Raw genomic sequence first — 21,266 nt, forward strand, 5'->3', positions numbered from 1 at the left:
TCAATTATGTACTTTCAATCTTTTCAATTCAGGGATGTTTCATTGAACAAATTACTTTAAAGTAAATATATTCTTTCATGGATTTTGAAAGTGAATATTACGTGTTATCATACGATTTTTGAAAATTAAAAAAAAAAAACTCTAAAATTGATTTTCATTAGTTATAGAATCCTAATTGAGAAGGGAAGGTAGAGAGAGAAAAGAAAAAGATTGGAAAAGAGATTGACTTCATATTTTTGTATTTGTTTTATATTATATATAAGAATAAATTTATCTTTTTATATAATTTTAATTTTTAAATTAACCAATTATGTAAATTGTAGTTTTCTAAACTATAGAGATAAAATGAAGAAATAATCAAACTACAAGAGGCTTGATGTAATTTTCTTTTATGATAATTCACCAATATTAATTAATTTAGGATAAACTAATTGCCATATAAAGGAATTGCATTAATATATATATATATCACTCAACTTTCCAATTTAATCATAACATTTATTTGCTAATATCTATTTGCATGTATAATTTTATTTGCATATATAATTTTTAATTTATTTTATTTTATTTTAAACACATGCATCAATTTTTCAACTCATAATAAAAAAATTTCCTGAAGCTAAAAATCAAGATGATGATTCTCATGTTTTTTTATTTTTTTTTTTGAAAAATAACTTTTAATCCAACTCCCAGCACAGTGCAAGCTGGCTTGTATCTTCTATTTCTTCTGAAGGTACATCTTTTCTTTTAACGAAGAGCAAATCTTCTATTTAAGTTTTCGTGGTCACTTTACAAATTCCCCCCAGTGAACTCAAATTGTAATACACTATTAGATCGTGTATGTACATGAAACTTGTGCTTGTGGTAGATTATCTTCAAGAACAATGCTCATCTAGTTTTAGCTTTTAGCAAAAACTTCGCAGTGTCCAAGTGCCATCCAAGATCATAGATCTGTAAGGCCTTGTTCGTTAAGAGCAAACTACAATTACGAAATCATAATTCTTGCATTTAACAGAACTCCATTTTTGTACCAATATCAACTCCTTAGGTTTGCATTCAATAAGCCATCCAAAATGAAAAGAATCATCTCAACAACCTACACCACATACAGACATCAGGCACGGTAACATTGCTGAAATTCAGAAGTAAACCATTAATTACCAGTTGACAAACAAAATCATTTGCTTAGATCAAAATATTGAAAAGAAACTGAAACCTTTTTAACTTTCTAAAGACAATGTAATTGTTCAACATGAGAAGACAAGGAAAAAAAGAGATAAAACAACCAATTGCATATTGCCTTATAGATGCACCACCTTGGATTTGGAAGGCTGATCTGTATTTTCTGCATGAGGTACAGCATTCAAACCCTAAATCCCTTGCTATTCCTTTTACCCCTAGCCTTCTCAAATTTCCTTCCCTTTGACCGTATGTAGGGCTTGGTGTGGCTGTGTGGCACACCAGGAGCTGGTCCAAAGTGTTTCACAGCCTCACGTGCATTCTTGGGACCTCTGAGAAGAACCTGTAAATTGGCCCATGATGCTTAATTCCTCAGAGTGACAAGGCTCCAAGCAAATCAAATTCTTGTTAAACCAAAAAGGAATGGACAAAATCATTTGCACATGCTAAATAGAAACATGGAGTTTAAATTGATCATTGGTATCTTAAATAATATACCTAGTTAAATAATGCATACCATGGAAGGCATTGAAAACTAGGAGTCTAGGAAAGTGGAAACTATATACATGTTTCAAAAGAAAGCTCAAGATTAATAAGCATATCTTATCATGTTCCTTCCACTGTTCTTGCATCATCTTATATCATCCTAAGAAAAAATAGAGGCAAGAGGAGTAAAAGTGCAACCAGAGCTTAATGCTCAAATAAAAGAGAACCATCTGCACTGTGAACACAGATAGAGGAAATGGCATCTCTAGGAATTGAACCATCCACAACTATATGGTTGGTAAATGAGGTGGAAGGCAATCTTGTAACCTACATGGTGGATCTAGGAAATCCACCAACAAAAGTACTTACATAACCTGCAAACAAACTTAATTCAAAACCCACCAGCAATGCCAGGCTCATAATCCAAACATCAAAGCATCACAGGACAATCCAAGTTCATCCCAAAATTTAGAAGGATTAATTTGGTGGTTAGTTGTAGGGAACTGACAACGTTTACTTCCATAAAGGTGATACATTACAAGAGAGGCGTATTTCAAACTTATAGAATATTGAATCTCTTGAAAGCAGCAAATGCTTCTTTACACATACATCTATCAAGGATGTATTTTATCTAGTAAATCACAATTCATGTTTGGGATAAACTCCCCACTTCTAACACTACTTGGCTATATCACCCCTTGTCAAATTACAATAAACAGTACAAGAAGCATCTTAGATAAGCCAAACCTTTAGCTTAGTCTTCAATCACAATACTGGTTTCAAATAACATGTCAATAATAATCAAGCTAGACAATGATGGCGCTAATGAATAAAACTAGGGGACCCTCAGGCTTTAAGGAAAACTCTGCATTGGAACTTCGTATGAGCAGTTTTTAACTCTACAACCTAATTTATGTTCACAATTAAATGCCAACAACATGTTCAAATTACCACTTTTTTAGCTACCATATTTGTGAATAAAGACAACCCAAACTGCAATTCTGAATGCAGCCCATTACATAATTGACAAAAGGGAAAAAAGCAGGCATACCGTGTTCTGACCAAGAGGAGCACGAAGAGCAAGTTGGTCAAAAGTCAAGCATTCTCCACCTGCCTTCTCAATCCTAGCACGAGCAGTTTCGGTGAACCTCAAGGCAGTAACCTTGAGAGCAGGGACCTCATAAACCCTAATATCATCAGTTATAGTCCCAACAACAACGGCAATCTTGTCTTTCTGATTGACAAAACCAATAGTATCATTATTGGTATATACAGAGAGATATATGTATATACAGAGAAAAAAAGATGCCCAAAAACCAGAAAGATGTATGTATATAAGAGAGATGGACCTTGCCCTTCATGAAAGTGATCAAACGAGAGAGAGAAAGAGGAGGCTTGTTGATCTTGCTCATGAAGAGTCTCTTCAGTATCACCGCATTGAACTTGCTGCCTGTCCTCCTCACCAAAAACCGGTACAACTGTTCACAGATACACCCACTTATTTATCATCATTATATATATAAGAGAAACAGAAAGAAAAACATTGAGGGAAAGAGAGATTAAAACCCTACCTTGACGAGGAGCTTGAGGTAGATATCATCGGACTTTGGAGCTGTTCTCTTAGTCTTCTTACTCTTTCCACCGGCCTTCAAATCAATACCCTGCAATTACGTACATACAATGGAGTGTGTAAGAGAAGATAAGGTTCTTAGCATTTTTTTTCCATCTTTGTTGCCGGTGAAGGAGATAGGCAGATAGATACCATTGTTGTTGTGCTGTTGCTGCTCGACTGCTGGGGTAGAGGCAAATCAAGCGTCCTTGAAAGGGAAGAGAAAGAGAGAGAGAGGGAGGCTAGGGTTTTAAGACCCTTCGGTAAAAACACACGTTTGGGCCGGGCTCTTTTGTTCATCAAATTCATTCCACGTGGTCAACGGCGTCGTTTCCCGAAGTTTATTGTTTGACAAAATGACCCTGGAAAGTGGAAACATAATGTCGTTTAACACGTGGCAGATTAAACGACAAAAATCCTTGTGAATTCAGACTTTTAGAGATGATAGGAGAGAAGATTCTTCTCATCTTTCTTTCCTTCCGCTTATACGGTCCGGAACTTGCTTCAGCAGAGAGCAGAGCAGAGCAGAAGAGTGAAGATGGAGAGCAGTAACAGAGCGAAGAGAAAAGCATTGATGGTAGTTGGAGCTGATGGAGCGGCCATTATGTCACGTACTGCAACTAAAGTATATGGCAGGAGACATATAGCAAGAGATGATACAGACTGAGGCATTTTGAAATTATGATTGTTGCTGGAATACAAAACACAATGCTTTGTAGGATTTCACCTAGACATTAAAAACACACCGTTTAACTCTTTTTAGTGTTGTTAAGGAAGACGTGTAATAGTGCTAGCTACTCTTGTAATTCTAGGGCAATCAAATACTTTATGAATATATTAGTTGTAATAGAATAAGTAAAGCAAAGAGAAAAAAAAAATATAATGAGGATACGAAGGGGGGGAGAGAGAGAGAGAGACATTCGGGTGAATTTTCTTCTTCTTTTTCTTTCTTTTTCTTGTTCTATTCTTGTTGCCTAATTTTATCAGCTATGTGTTGAAAAAAACAGTTTCTCATTATTTAATTGTTGGAAACATTTCTATTTCAATTATAACAAATGATATCAGTGCAGACCTTTTTTAAATTAGAAACATGGCACTAGACATAATAATAACTGAGATTAAAAGGCTAGAAGATTTCATTAACTCTGACTAAAAAGAAAGTCAACTAAAAATATGATCAACTAATAACACTCATGAAGAAACAAGGCTAAAAGTTGGATCATACCACTAATAATTATGGAGCTCAGATTGCAGACATAAAGAATATGATTAGTAGCCTTACACAACAAATAGAGTTTGTCATGCAAAGGTTCCCTCAAGTCTCAAGGGAATCCAGTCATGTGAGAGATAAACAAGCATCTCACTAGAATGAGTTGGCCTTCAAAACTAAATATACTAATGAAGGGAGACTAGCTGTTTATAATGTACATAAACCCAAACATCTTTTTCTAGTGTTTGAAGGGGAATATGTGTATAGATCGTTGTATATATGCAACCAGTATTTTGAGATCAAGGACATTGATGATTCAGAGAAACTAAAATTTGCCTCTTATTACTAAAACGATATAACCTTTTATTGACACCAGAATTTTATAAAAAGCCTAGGTAATCAGAAGGTGAGTTGAGAGGAGTATGTAGAAGCTCTTTGCTATAAATTTGAAGGGGGGGAACCCTATGGAGGAATTGATAGATTTGAAACAAGTGGGAGATTTAGAGAGTTATATTTATGACTTTGATATTTTATGGAATAAAGCTGGCATTGGGGAGAGACAAGCCTTAGTCATCTTCGTAGGGGATCTTGAAATGGAAATAAAAAACACCATGAAAATGTTTGAACCTAAAGATCTTAGACAAGCCTATAATCTTGCTAGATTGCAAGCAAATACCTTCTCACACCATTCAACCTAAAAGCATTTAACAATCAAACTCTACCAAAAATAACTTTACAATAGTAACCAACTTACCCAAAACAATCCCTTTCAATTGGCCCAATAACACTACTGAAAACTCATTCAACAAGAACCCCATTAAACTTACTAAATCTATTAAAAATCAGGAATTTAAAGAACATAGGCTAAAGGAATTATGCTTTTGGAGTAATGAGAAATTCATACCTGGTCATAAATGCAAGAATAAAAAGTTGTATTCTATGAGTATTCTAAAAGAGGAGGAAGAGGCTGTAGGAGAGGAGATTCAAGAAGAAGGGTGTCCTATTGAAGAAGTCATACCTCTTATTTCATTGAATGCTTTAGAAGGAATTGTGGGGTTCCACACTATGAAGGTCACTAGAAAGATAGAAAAACAAACCCTTCATAAAGTAGACTCTAGGAGTACTCACAACTTCCTCATCTCCTTTCTAGCTCTTAGGCTACAATGTGAGTTAACTGCCATAAATCCCATAACTATACAAGTCGTAAATGAGGGGAAAATGGTATGCAAGTTAGTCTGTAAGGGCCTCAAATGGAAAATACAGGGGGTGGGCTTCGAAGCAAATGTTTTCATAATAGATTTAAGTAATTATGACATAGTGCTAGGCATCTAGTGATTATCTATACTAGAGGATGTTTTATACAACTACAAGCATCTTTAGATGTCGTTTGATTGACAAGGCCAGAGAGTATTGCTTAGGGGGGAGAATCCAATCAAATTTTAAGCTATTAAACTTGAGCAACTAAAATATTTATTGGGAAAGCATAAGCATATGGCAGAATTCCATTTATACAGTTTAAGAATCCTGGAAGAGGATGACCATTCTCTTAGTTCTCTGACAATTAAACTACCTTCTTATCACAGTAGTGATACCACATTAACATCCTTGTTAGAGAATTACCGGGATATATTTAAAGAGCCTCAAGGACTTCCCTTTTAGGGGTCATGATCATGTTATTCCTTTAAAGAAAGGGAGCTAAACAGTAAATTTGCGACCCTACAGGTACTTAGGGTTGCAGAAGGATGTTTTAGAAAAACAAAATGGTAGAAAAAATGTTGGGAACAAGAATTATAAGGCTTAACAATAATCCTTTTGCCTCTCTAGTAGTGCTGGTTAAGAAAAAATATTATACTTGGAGGTTATGTGTGGATTATAAGGCCTTGAACAAACTCACCATCAAGGACAAATATCATATTCCTGTGGTAAAAGAGTTACTAGAGGAATTAGTTGGATTAACTATTTTTTCAAAAATTAATCTTATATCTAGATATCACCATATTAGAATGGTTTTTAAAGAGGAATTCAAAATAGCTTCAAAACACACAATGGCCACTATGAGTTCTTGATCATGTCATTTAGGCTAACCACTGCCCCAGTTACTTTTTAAAGTTTGATGAATGAGGTTTTTAGAGAACACTTCAAGAAATTCATCCTAGTGTTATTTGATGACATTTTGGTGCTCATCAAGACATTTACAAATCATTATGAACACTTAAATACAAATTTTAAATTGTTGAGAGCATATAAGTTGGTTGCTAAGGCAAGTAAATATAGATTTTGCAGCAAACAAGTAGAATACTTAGGTCACATTATATCTTAATATGGATTTGCTACCGACCCCAACAAAATCAAAGCTATACTCAATTGGCCACTACCTAGGAACCTGAGGCAAATTAGGGGATTTTGAGGGCTCACAAGCTACTATAAAAGATTTGTTAAAGGGTACGGTTCGATTTGTAAACTTTTGACACAACTATTGAAAAATGATGTTTTCGTGTGGGATCATGAAGCTACCAAAGCATTCAACTTGCTTAAAGAATTGATGACTAAGCTTTCAGTCTTATCTCTACTAGACTAGAATAAATTGTTCATTGTAAAGACAGATGTGTTCATGATGAGGGTGGGAGCAGTACTTATACAGGATGGATATTTTATTACCTATATCAGCAAATCTCTAGGCTCTAAATAGCAAGCAATGTCTATTTATATATATAAAAATGTTGGTTATCATGCATGCAGTCACCAAGTAGAAGCATTACTTGTAGGGAAAACATTTTAAAATTCACACAAATCACGTGAGTCTTAAATATCTTTTGGATCAAAAAATAATTACTCTTATGTAACATTAGTGGTTAGTTAAATTGATAAGGTATGATTATGAGATAGAATATAGGAGGGGAAAGGAAAATACAATAGCAAATGCCCTCTCAAGAACTTCTAGTTAGGAACTCTACACAATAGTTGTCTCCTCAGTCTCTTTTAATATCACGGATGAGATTAAAAGGTCTTAGGAAAAAGATTCATATATATAAACCATCATTCAAGACCTACAAGCTACTATAAGGTTATACCCTCAATACACATGGGTCAATAGACATCTGAATAGGAAGGGTAAGATTGTTATAAGACATGATTTAGAACTACAAGTCAGGTTAATTTCATCATATCATAGCTCAACTATGGGAGGACATTCAGGAATTATAGCTACTGCGAAGAGAGTGAGGGAGTTTGTTCTATTAAAAAGGGCGATAGAAGCACATTCCTCAGTTTGTTAAAGAATGCACTATTTGCCAGAAGAACAAACAAGAAAACATGGTCACTCTTGAGCTACTATAAGCCCTTCTCATTCCCTATACTCCCTTCATTGATATTAGCATGAATTTTGTAGAAGGGCTACTTAAATTTGAAAGGAAAGATGTTATTATGGTAGTAGTAGATCACTTCAAAAAATACACTCACTTCATAAGCCTAAACCACATGTATTTAGCCCCTATTATTGCTAAGTTATTCATGGACAATTTGTACAAACTATATGGCCTCCCAATATCAATAGTTAATGACAAGTATCCAGTGTTTTTTAGAAAATTTTAGAAGGAAATGTTCAATATTCAAGGGGTTAATTTGCTCTACTCATTTGCTTACCACTCTCAAACCAATGGTCAACCAAAGATAGTTAATAAATGCGTTGAAAACTATCTCAGATGTATGACTGAGGACAACCCAAACTAGTGAGAAAAATGGCTATCATTGGTAGAATGGTGGCATAATACAAACTTTCATTCTTCTACCCAGCTGACACCTTATAAAGTATTGTATGGGTTTCCTCTTCCTATACATATTCACTATTTTCCTAAAGACTCTATAATAGAATCAATTTATGATGTGCTGACAAGAAGGGAAGAGATTATTAAACAAATCAAGATCTATTTTTGAACTGCACAAAACAGGATGGCTCAACTTGTCAATAAAAAGAGAAGTGAAATGAGTTTTTCTATCAGGGACTCTGTATATATTAAGCTACAACAATATAAATAATAATTATTGGTTCATAGATCAGCACAAAAATTATTAGCTAAGTTTTTTAGACCTTACTTGTTGATAAACAAGATCGAAAATATGGAATACAAGCTGGAACTCCTACCCTTCTTTGCCATCTACCCAATATTCCATGTCTCCCAACTCAAGAGGCACATAGGGAACCGACTAATGCAAAGTTCTCTGCCAAATCTACCTTAGGCTTCTGACCTGCAACCACAAGCAATACTAGATAAAAAGATTGCAAAGAAAAAGAATCAAGTTATTACCCAAGTGTTAATTCATTAAAAGGGACTCTCACCTGCAGATACTACTTGAGAAATTACTGAGGAAATGGCATTGTGTTTATCTCAATTCAACTTTAAAGACAAGAAGGTTGTGATCGGGGAAGAATTGTCACGTATTACAACTATAAGTATGGTAGGAGACAAAGAACAAGAGATGATAAAGGCTGAGACATTTTAAAATTATGACCGTTGCTGGAATAAAAACACAATGTTTTGTTAGATTCCACTTAGGCATAAAAAAATACACCATTTAACTTTCATGTTTTTTAGTGTTGTTGAGGAACACATGTAATAATGTTAGCCACTCTTACAATTCTGGGGTAATCAATTACTGTATGCATATATTGGTTGTAATAGAATATGAAAAGCAGAGTGCAAAAATATAATGAGTACATGAAGAGAAAGAGATTCAGGTGAATCTCTCCATTTCTATCCACTTTTTTTTTCCTTTTTTATTCTTCTTTTTGTTCTATCCATGTTGCCTGATTTCATCAACTATTTGTTGAATAAAAAGTTTCTTATTGGATTCTTTAATTATTGGTCACATTTATATTTCAATCATAACACATTACAATCATCAACAACCCACTTCTCAATTTACTTTCTATTAATGGTATGTGTGGTATCCAATACATCCATTCACCAAATATATAATGTTTCAAAAAGAATTAACAAGTTTTTTATGTAGATTATTTTGTTTCGGTGCTGATAAGATGTTCATGATGTGTTTGTTATCTTTATTTAGTTTGGCAAGAAATGTTTATTATTATTAAAATTATCCAATCTATTGTTAAAGATAGATAGATTATGGGGTTCTTTCCTTTGCAAAATTGTCGTGAGAAAAATAGATTCTTTTCTTTTAAGTATTGAAGTAAGACATAACTTTTTTGCCAAAGTTATCTATTGTATTAACATTACTATATCTATAATGTCATAGTTCATTATACAAAGCCATTAGTGGTGAACTCGCAGCTGTTGGTAAATCTCTTAATTTCAACCTTTATCTATTCAAAAATTGGTATCCCTTACTAAATTGTACTCCTTACTTTTAAGTCATGAGTTTAACATTAGCAACATTTTTCATCACCTTTTTATTCGACAAGATAGTGATGTTGAGACCTTCTATCCAGCAACATACTTTACCTGATCCATTGCACCACAACAAAATCTAGGATAATCTCCCTCTTGCTATAGTGGTGAACGTCACCACTCTGGTAATATTTTCTTTGGTGGTTGTGGAGTTTAATCATCGTGGTAGAGGTCTAGCCACAATACTTATCATTATTTTGGATCATGATAACCTTGAAATTAGTCCAACTCGCAATCATGTTCATGGTTTCATTTATATGGTAATTGGGATCATCTGGCCACTTCTAACTCTCTTTAAATCAACAATAAAGGCAGATTACATGAACATTATACGTGTTGCAAAGGAAAAGACCGATGTTGATGCTAGAATGGTCCAAACAATATGAGATGTTGTACAGCTAATAATTAAAGACAATACCTCAGTAGAGAGAGAGGCAATTAGTGTGCTCACAAGTAGTTGATCATATTGTAACCACATGGTATAGGTTGGATTGACTTCTATGGTGTTATTAATGATGATGGTTTTGGTAGGTTAGCCTTACCATCTATAAATTTAAATAATCCTAGGCCAATTAAGAAAGGCTGAACAAGAGCTTTCCAAAAGATATAGTTCTTGTTTCTAACTTTCAAATAGAGATAATGGTGAGCATGTTAAAGGTTGAATCTGCCAACTCATTAGGGTTGATAGAGTTAAGACCGACATCATTAGGATTGATAAAGGATGGCGGTGATAAAAAGGACTTTCCATGGGTTGTAATATGGAGGGCATGTTTTCTAAAGTTTCCATGTGTGCAATTATGTAATAAGCTCAAAATAGTAGTTCTATAATAAATTGAAGAAAAGAAATAATAATAAAAAAGATTGTTGTTGTAAATCGATTATATTTTAATACAAAGATTAACAATTCAAAGGTTTTAGAAATCTGGCTCTGATACTATAATAGAAAAGGAAATAAAACTAATAAATAGTAATGTGGCTTTGATACCATTTCCATTACCATAATCTGGCTCTGATACCATAATAGAAGGAAAAAAAAGATTTTCTTATCATTCATTATGTACATATGTTATAATGGACCATGATATAATAGAAATAGTAATGTTAATACAATAGATAACTGGACCTAGAATCATATTGCTTCCATATGAATTGTGTTGTAGTTTAGACCTGATCTAACTTGGATTGGATTGGATGCTTTTGAAATTTGTTTTTCTTTTGATTCATGCTTTCTAGAAGGGATTGACTCATGTTATTTATTTTTTGATAATGGAAATGGATTCGTTCCTAAAGAAAAAAAAAACATGAAACTTCACTTCAAATAGTTGAAAGTTGGTTCATTACTAATCTTTTCTTGCTTTTTTGGGAAATTTAGCAAAATGTGTTATACATAATATGCAAGGAAACAAATTTCATAAACTTTGGTTTCATTAAGATTCTACTTTTCAGAATGCATAAATTACTTTTAGGTAAAGAGATTAGATAATTTTGACTTTGGTACCCTCTTGCTACTGTGAGCTATATGTTTATAGCATAGGCCAGTTAGCTAGTGGCATGAACTTTTCTTAATCTATTACATGTAGCTTTGGATGTTTAACACTTGTTAGTTTTGGTTATATCTTACTTTTTATTTCAGTTAAGGAGAACACCGAGGAAGCTTTGCAAAGATATGATGTAAAAGCAATAGTTATTACTGGTAGACTCAAATAAATCATGATGTGTGTTATTGTCATTGGATGACATTACTAATAAGTGTGACTATTATCTTGAGTTTTTAAGGAGGTTCAAATGGCAAGTTCTCATAAGGCTGTAATGTCACAACTTTTGGACGAAAAGGTTGGATTACACTTTTATATGTCTTATTTCAATAGCCTTGAAACCACCATAAGATGAATTACAATCAGTATATGTAAAAGTGCATATAGCTTCATAGTTTGTAGGTATAAATTTGTTTTCTCAAATATTAGCTTGAATATTGTTGTAGCGGAGCGAGAAAAGGTATGCTTTTTTTTTAATAGATATCATCACAAACACCTTTAAAGGTACTTCAACTTTTTTACTTCATTTGATTTTTTCTCTCACAAATATTATTTCCTTATATTTCATATGATAATTCTTAGGATGCTTTGTTATGATTTGGATGAAGCATAGCTGGAAGAAAACCATTAGTTGGTGTTATAAGTGGCCTTGCTTTAGGTGGTGGAATGGAGATAGCACTAGTATATCTACAAAACTTTACCTTATCTTATTATTTTTCAGGCTTGTCTGAACTTCGGTACGGAACTCTTCTTAGATTTGGAGGTAAATTTGTTTCTCTACACGAAATAACCAGTTATTGGGAATTCATGAATTATGATCAAGTGCTACAACCCAAAGTGTGAATAAAGATCATTAAATCGACTATTGATATGGAATTGAAGTCATTTAATGATTAAAATTCAATTACAAATCGTAAAAAAAAAAAGTTACATAAGAATGCAGATAAAATTTAGAATCTAAATATGAAAAACAGGAGAAACTTTGAAAAGAGACCAGTGAGACAGAAGTTACAATATTGTCAAGATAACTCCTTTAATTTGATTTTTCTTCCTATAAATTGCTAGAAAGGTGTACTGACAACTAATCCTCCAATGTTTTTTCATGCAAAAATAATTATCCTTTTAACAGATCCAAGTAACCCAACTAATTATACTCTCACTTTTTGTCACTTGTTGCTTGTTAAAATTGGGAATGAGTATAAGTAAACCTATCTTAATGCAAATGGTGCATGTTATGTACATGGGATACATTTAGATGCTATCATTTTTCTTTAATAAAAAATTCAAAATTTTCATATTTCTTTAACGGACTTCTTGTTTCAGGGACACAATGACTCCCTTACCTTGTGGGCATTCTCAAGGCTCTTGAGATAATACTGGTAGATTGTTCTCATTTTTTCTCTAAATGAAAAGGCAATGACCTTCATATAAATTAAATCTTCATTTTCTTTTTTAAACATTTCATATTATGCTACTTTGATTTATTCTTTACCCACGAAGTTTTCTAAATCTTCTCCTTTTCTCTCTAGATGTCAAAATTGGTGAATAAGGACAGTGCATAGATTTCAGGCCTAGTGGATGCCTTAGCTACTCTAGAAGAGATGGTTGATATTGCTCACAACTGGGCCTTAGATATATATAACTGTAAGAAACCTTGGGTTCCTTATCTATACAAAACTAATAAATTAGAGCCCCTGAGAGAAGCTAGGTTAATATTCAATTTTGCCAGACTTTGGGCCTAAAAAATGACTCCAAACCTCAGGCACCCTTAGGTTTACATTGATGTCATTGAAGAGGATGTGGTTTTTAGTCTCGAAGTAGGACTCTAGAAGGTTCTTTTTTCTTTCTTTCCTTTCATCTTTCTTTTATAACCCTGTTTTCTATCACAATTGATTCCCTCAAAACTATTTCTCCTTTCTCCTTTTTTTTCTGGTTTTCATTCAAATTGATTGCTTAAACATTGCACATTACATGATTGTGTTCTAATGGCAAGAGTTAGAGGCTCTACTAGAACTTCGATAATCATACACTTGCAAAAGTTTGATTTTTATTTTGTTTTGCTCAACGCAGAACTGTGAAGGTTTGAACAAAATAAAAAATAGCTATATTTTATTAATCAAATTGAAACAAAAGAATGTTTTATAATTAGCAAGCGGGTAAAATGTTTTTGGCATCTTGTAACTTAATTTACATGTGCAATTCAATGAAATGATGTTGAATACACATGTTTTTTCAATATTGTTTTTTTGTTTGACTATGTTTGGATAGGTGCTCTAAAGGAGTATAAACTCATGTTTGAGTAAATAAGGAGTCGACTCTTGAGTAATTGATGTTTCTCTTAAAGTATAGCGTTTAGGTCATATTCTAGTTATGATTAAAAATATGTCATAGTCCTAAATGAAGAAGAAGGATAAGCAACAGTGGCAATTTAAATTTAAACAAATGACCATTGCTAAATGCACCATTTGATAAAATGATTCACAGAGTTTTATCTATCTTTTCAGTCTTGTATGCACCATTTTATTTTGTTCAATCTCTTAGTCACTAAAGGATTTCCTTTGTTTGCTGAGGCACAATAACTAGAAGGAATGGTCTTGGCTATATAATGTAATAAATTTTGTCAAGATGTTATAAGAATTGAAAATAATGAACTGAATGCTTTCTTGAAATCCAAGAAATTCCAACGTCTTACCATGTTTTGTTAACCATTTTTATCTTTCATTGTTTCTCCTTGATAGTAATACTTTCATTTCCTTCCTATCCAAATTACTTTTTTAGTAACAATTTATTATACTTCCTATTAGATCAAATCCAGATTGGAACTCTTAATATTCAAATCGCTCAAAGTGGTATCAAAGTTAATCTTTGGAATCAAAGGATGGCACCTGATATGAGGTTCCAAGATCTTAAAAAGCTGGAGAACTCTCTAGAGTCAGTTAATAAGGAGCATTCTCTGAAATATGAACCAGTGATGAAATTATTGGAGGGGTATAACTGAAGTTAGAAAGCACCAGAACCAATAATAAAATAAAGATTGATGAGTTGAAGAGCATCATTAGTGGATCATCATTCCAATATAGCTCTTTTTTACAGAAGTTGCAACTACCTATTAGAGAATCAAGTGCACACATAAAGACTCATAGTGCTCAGAACCTTGTTGTAATTGTGGATATAATCACCAACCTTACAAGGTTTTTAAACCTAAGCGAGACTTCCCAAGTTTTGATGGTGATGATGTTTACAAGTGGCTTTATAAGTGTAATTAAAACTTTGAGATTGAAGAGATTCTAGAGGCTAATAAACTCAAACTGGCAACTTATTATTTAGATGGGATGGAATTATATTGGCACCAAAATTTTACGAGTATGAGAGACTAGGGTGTTATATGGAATGAGTATTTTGAGGTTTTATACTACAGATTTGGTGGTCAAAAGGATCCCCTAGAACAACTTAACGATTTGGAACAAGAGGGTAACTTAGAGGCATATATTTAGGATTTTGATATACTTTGGAATAGAGCTGGTATTACTGAGAAGCGGACTTTAATTTTTTTCTTGGGAGGGTTCAAAGTAAAGATAAAAAAAACTTGGTAAAAATGCTTAAACCCAAAGCTTTATATCAAGCTTACAACCTAGCTCGATTACAAGGTAATATTTTTTCTCATAGACACTCCCTATAGAGTCTTACCCAATACTCAACCTTAACCTTTAATCCAACCAACCAAACAAAAATTATCCCTCCCAAACATTCCATAGAAATCCATCTTCCTTTGTCACCATTACCCTAAACACACATCGCAACAAACTAGAGACCACTATAATCCAAACTTTCCTAAACAACACCAGCACAAAACCTACCAAATCCATACATAATAAAAAGTTAAATGAAAAGATGGCTAAGGGATTATGTTATTGGTGTGATGAGAAGTTTGTCTCAAGGCACAAGTGTAAAACTAAAAGGTTGTATTTCATATGTATAATATATAATAAAGATGACACTGAAGAGCATGATAATAAAAAGAAAAAGTTTAACCTTGAAGCCATGATACCTCATCTATCTCTTAATGTATTGGAGGGTACTGCAGGGTTTCATACTCTTAAGGTCACAAGAAGGGTGGACAAGCATTCCTATTCATTATGGTGGATTCTAGGAGCACATACAATTTCATTAATACATAAATAGAAAACAAATTATAGTGCAACCTCAAGTCTATCAAGTCTATAATAGTGAAAACTATTAATGGCGGTACTATGATTTACATTGTTATAAAGAATGCAAGGAGTAGTATTTATAGCAGATATGTTTATGGTAGATTTGAATAACTGTGATATGATACTTGGTACCCACTAGTTAGGCAATATAGTCTCTAACTATAAAGAGTTATAAATGTCTTTTAATTGACACAAGCAAGAAATGTTGCTTAAAGGTGATAGCCCTGTTCCATTTCAAACTATTAAACTTGAACAACTTTAAGGCTTGCTTGATAACAATACTTAAGTAGTTGTAATTAGTTTGTGTAGCCTCGAGATGCTAGAAGAATAGGATAAGAAGTTGAGTTCATCAACTACTCTCTCTCCATGGTAAAAGAAGAAGAATCCTGGCCTTAAAGCTTTGATAACCACTTATCAACAAATATTTAAAGAACCTCGAGGCTTACCCCCTAAAAGGCATGACCATTTTATCCCATTCAAGGTCGGTACTCAACTTGTGAACTTGAGAACTTACAAGTATTATGGCCTATAAAAGGATGTTATTAAATAGATGGTCAATAAGATGTTACAATCAGGTATAATCCAACAAAGTAGCAATCTATTTACTTCTCCAATGGTGTTAGTCAAGAAAAAAGATGGTTCGTGGAGATTGTGTTGACTATATGGCCCTAAACAAACTAATTGTTAAAGATAAATTCCTTATTACTATAGTGGAAAAGTTATTGAAAGAACTAGTTGGGGCTACTCTCTTTTCCAAATTGGATATAAAGGTAGGGTATCATTAGATTCGTATAGTTCTTGATGGTGTATACAAAATTGCTTTCATAACTCACAATGGACACTATGAGTTTATGGTAATGCCTTTCAATTTAACAAATGCACCTGCTACCTTCCAAAACTTAATGAATGACATATTCAGAAAGTATTTAATGAAGTTCATCTTTATATTCTTTTATGATATCCTTACTTACAATAAGTCATGGGAATATCATCTAAAACATTTACAGGTTGTCTTTCAATTACTCAAGGACCATAACTTGTTTGCAAGGATAAGAAAATTGTTTTTAGGAGCATTTAGATTGAATACTTGGGCCATGTGATCTCTGAAAATGAGTGATAACAAATCCCTAAAAACTACAGGCAATTTTGGATTGGCCAACACCTAAGACTATCAACAATTAAAGGGATTCTTAGGTCCTGCAGGGTATTATAAAAGGTTTGTAAAGAGTTTGGATCTATTTGCAGAACATTAACTCAATTATTAAAGGACTTTTTTATGTGGAATGAAGATGTTATAGAAGCTTTCAACCATCTCAAAAGAGTTATGACATATCCATCAGTCTAGCTTTACTCGATCACAATAAGCTTTTTTGTGATGGAAGCGGATGTTTTTAAGGATAATATGGGAGCATGCTGATGTAAAAGGAGCACCTTATAGCATGCATCAACAAGCCATTAGGACTTAAATAATAAACACTATTTATTTATGAAAGGGAGATGATGTCAATTCTACTAGCAATAACTAAATAGAGGCATTATTTTTTGGGAAGACATTTCAAAATTTGTATAAATCATAACAACCTCAAATACCTGCTAGACTAGAAGGTAACTTTTCCATCTCAACACTTATGGTTGTCTAAGCTACTAGGGTATGACTATGAGATTAAATATAGAAATGGGAAGGAAAACATAGCAATTGATACCTTATCTAGGGTATCCAATAGTGAATTAAATGTTATAATAGTATCGACTATATCTATTGACTTTGGAGGAGGATAGGGGTATGAAGTCCCTAATCCAATATTTAGTGACCAACCCTGCTTCTTACCCTTAGTATCAATGGAGGAACAATCTTCTTCGTACAAAAAAAAAGAGATTATAATTGGAAACAACCATGACCTACAAAGAGAATTCATAACCATGTATCATAGCTTAACAATTAGGGGACAATCAGGTTTTATAGTGATTATTAAGAGGGTTGAAGGGTTATTTTATGGAGAAAGCAATAAAAAAACATTAAGCAATTTGTTAGCGAATGCTCCATTTGTCAAAGGAACAAGAATGAAAATGTCTTGACACTAGGGTTGCTACAACCACTACCAATTCCATGTGCCCTATTTACTAACATTAGTATGGACTTTATTAAAGGTCTGCCTAAATCTAAGGGTGAAATGGTGGTTTTTGTGGTAATTGACAGGTTTAAAAAATAAGCTCATTTTATGATCCTAACTCATCCCTACACAATAAAAATATGTGGGTAAGGGTTTTATGGATGATGTGTTAAAACTACATTTGTTTCCAACTACAATTGTGAGTGACAGGGATCCAGTTTTTTTGAGTCAATTTTGGCAGAATCTCTTCAATTAGCAAAGGGTTGATTTGCATTATTCCATAGCTTACCACCCTTAATTTGATGGGCAGACTAAGGTAGTAAATAAATTTCTTGAGAACTATCTTAGGTGTATGACTGGTAAATATTGTACAAGGTGGTTTAATTGGTTTTTACTTGCAAAATGGTAGTACACCACCAATTTTCACTTGGCAACACAATCTACTCCCAATGAAATCCTGTTGGGGTTAGTCCCTTTATTCACATTCATTATGTTTCCAATGATTCACTAGTGGTAACAATAGATGAGTTCTTATCTAAAAAGGAAAACGTGCTTAATCAAATCAAGGGCAATCTATTAATTGCTTAACACAAAATGGTCCAGCAAGCTAATTATAAGCACAGTGAAAGATCGTTCAACACAGGAGATTTAGGTTACTTAAAACTACAACTTTATATATAGAAATCAGTGGCAACAAAGGAATCATAAAAGTTAGCTGCAAAGTATTACGGACCCTATTTAATACAAGAAAATATAGGCAAGGTCGCTTACATATTTAAATACCTCCATCAGAAAGAATTCACCATATGTTCCATGTGTAATAGCTGAAGAAACATATGGGCAACCATGTTGTTCAGGTTGATCTTCTTAGTATTCCTCTCCAGCAGGACCTTTAACCACAAGCTATTTTGGACAGGCATTGGGGAAGGCAAGGAAATCAAGTTGTGACACAAGTTTTTATCTATTGCAAGCGTAACTCTTATTCGGACGCTACTTTGGGAATTCACAGATGACTTCAAGCTCAGGTTTCAAGGTTTCAACCTTAAGGACAAGGTTAATATGCAATGGAGGTAATTATCCTAGTCCTAAACAAAGAATAATAATGAGCAACAATGGCAATTTGAATTTAAACAAGGGATCGATGCGTAAAAAAATCGTTACTAAATGCACCGTTTGATTAAAGGTATGCTTATTTTTGTGGTTGAGGTTGAGTTTTGTGCATGAAGCCCACCAAAAAAGCTAGAAAAAGAAAGAAAAAACTAGCTTTGTGGTTTAGTTTTGTGCATAATTAGGTGTACCCAATCTCAACCTTAATCTTAAACACAAAAACACACTCTAAATGATTCGTAGCGTTTGGGTATCGATCTCATTCACTATGTTTTGTTTAAGTGGATGGTTTGTTGGGGCTTGTACGTTGGGTTTTGTCTAGCTTTATTTTAGTCTTGTACATATTCTTTTATTTTGTTCAGTCTCTTAGTCACCCAAGGATTTCCTTTGTTTGTTAGGGCATATTATCTAGAATGAATGATCTTGGTTATATAGTGCAACAAATTTTATCAGGATGTTATGAGAATTAAAAATGATGAATTGAATGCATTCCTAAAATTTGGGAAATCCCAACATTTTAGCCCTATTCTGTTAACCATCTTTATTTTTCATTATTGCTTCTTGAGAGCAATGCTTTCATTTCCTTCCTATCCAAGTTACTTCTTTAGTAATAGTTTGTTATACTTCTTGCTGGATCAAATCCAGATTGGCACTTTTAATATTCAACTTAAAACATAGTCTTCACAATAAGATTGGGGTACATTTATGCTTTCAAATTTTAAGTCTCACATGGAAAAGATTATCTTATTATTCAAATTGTAAATTTGACACGGTACAAAGTATCATACTTAGATTATCCTATTTTTAGTAGATAAACATGGGTTCAATGTTTAACAGGATCCTGGGATTTCTGACATGGGATTGGTACCCAGAAAAGTGAATAAGGTTGTTGTTGTTGGAAGAGGATTGATAGGCTCTAAAATAGCAACAACACTTGTTCTAAGCAAGTACCTGGTTACTTTGAAAGAAGTAAACAATAAATTTATAACAGCTAGGATTGAAAGAATCAAAGGTGAAGCCACAAAGTGAAATATTGTTTTAGAAATTCTCTCTTAAAAATCATTTGTTTCTTTGAATTTCATATATTTACAATGTATTCTCATCTTTTTAACAAATTTGCAAAGTCGTGTCAGGAAAAGAAATATGATCCTAAAAGAGCTTGGTGAAACTCTCTCTTTTTAATGGAGTCCTTGATTATGAAAGCTTTGATGATGTGGATATGGTTATAGAGGTTTGCCTAGACTGTCACTACTTATGTTGTTTATTTTGAAGTGATTCTTCTCTTTCCCTAGTAATATGCCCTCTACCTCCAAACAGGGTGAGAATTTTAGTAAGAGGAGCAAAATTTTGTTTTTTTTCTCAACAATTAATTTTTTTTATAAGAAGCTACATGAATGTTTAATTGTAAAAGACTAAAAATAGTAAATTATAAATATTTATCTGAATCTTAGTCTAAATAAACTTATTTGTGAAATGATAAATTCTCATGATCATATCACAGGTGCCTATTTTTTTAGGTAATGTATAATTGCATGCCTCATGCTTGCTATTATTATAATTATAGATCCAACATTAACATGAGATCATGATGCAGTCCAACTCATCTGATGCAGCTTTTAGAAATAGTGCGTATAGAAAGGACATCTTCCTAATTTATTAATGACTTGCTAAATGTTGGGAAGAAGATAAAGAAAACTCCAATTGTAGTTGGCAATTGCATAGGCTTTGCTGTCAATTGCATGTTCTATGCATACACACAAGCAACACTAATGCTTGTTGAACATGGTGTCGATATCTATCAAATTGATCAGGCAGTTACAAAGTTTAAAATGTCAATAGGGCTATTTAGGCACTTCCTTGTCGTTATTTTAAACTCCTTACCATTCAAAAATCTTGTGAGAACAAATAGAATTACTTTTATGCTGGAATACAGAAACAAACAAGTTTTTCAAACGTAGAATTAGTTTGTGTTTTTGTGATATGTTTTGAGCCCTAAACACAGCTTCTAGGATAAAACTTGTGTTACCCCACTCAATTTAGTATATATACAGGATATAATTTCATAACTAAACCTATGGTTACCCAGTAATTGCATGTCAGAGATGCAATGCAGCTCAAGATGCATTTGGAGAGAAGATCTAAGATGTCTAGATTCATGTTTTAATGCCCACAAAGAATAATCTTAGTGCATTTTGGGTTCCAATATAAAAGACTTGGAGTAGTTGGTTTTCATACGAGTTTCTTCTTGATTCTAGAGTTCATCTCTAGTTTGCTGCTGCAAATTATTTTAATTTTTTCAAATTTGCACAATTTTTTCTTTTTTCAAAGCAATATGATGGATTTTGTTAGTTTTGAGGTTGCAATTACTAGTGGAATCTAGTTTATTGAGAACTTTCTAGAGAGATAA

General features: G+C 33.2%; 1 protein-coding gene and 1 pseudogene across 1 annotated transcript; one reads left to right on the plus strand and one right to left on the minus strand.

Annotated features, from left to right (window-relative positions):
* Positions 1-1,129: 1,129 nt before the first annotated feature.
* LOC133690786 (large ribosomal subunit protein eL18y-like) lies at positions 1,130-3,598 on the minus strand. Its single transcript, XM_062111049.1, has 5 exons — positions 3,428-3,598; positions 3,237-3,326; positions 3,015-3,143; positions 2,717-2,899; positions 1,130-1,522 (listed from the first exon to the last, which is right to left on the minus strand). The coding sequence occupies exons 1-5, from the start codon at positions 3,581-3,583 to the stop codon at positions 1,364-1,366; spliced, it is 717 nt and encodes a 238-aa protein (XP_061967033.1). The 5' UTR covers positions 3,584-3,598; the 3' UTR covers positions 1,130-1,363.
* A 9,857-nt stretch (positions 3,599-13,455) lies between these two features.
* On the plus strand, positions 13,456-21,001 carry LOC133691731 (glyoxysomal fatty acid beta-oxidation multifunctional protein MFP-a-like; annotated as a pseudogene).
* The last annotated feature ends 265 nt before the right edge of the window (positions 21,002-21,266 follow it).

The sequence above is a fragment of the Populus nigra genome, chromosome 4 (genome assembly GCF_951802175.1).
Source record: "Populus nigra chromosome 4, ddPopNigr1.1, whole genome shotgun sequence".
NCBI classification, from domain to species: Eukaryota; Viridiplantae; Streptophyta; class Magnoliopsida; order Malpighiales; family Salicaceae; genus Populus; species Populus nigra.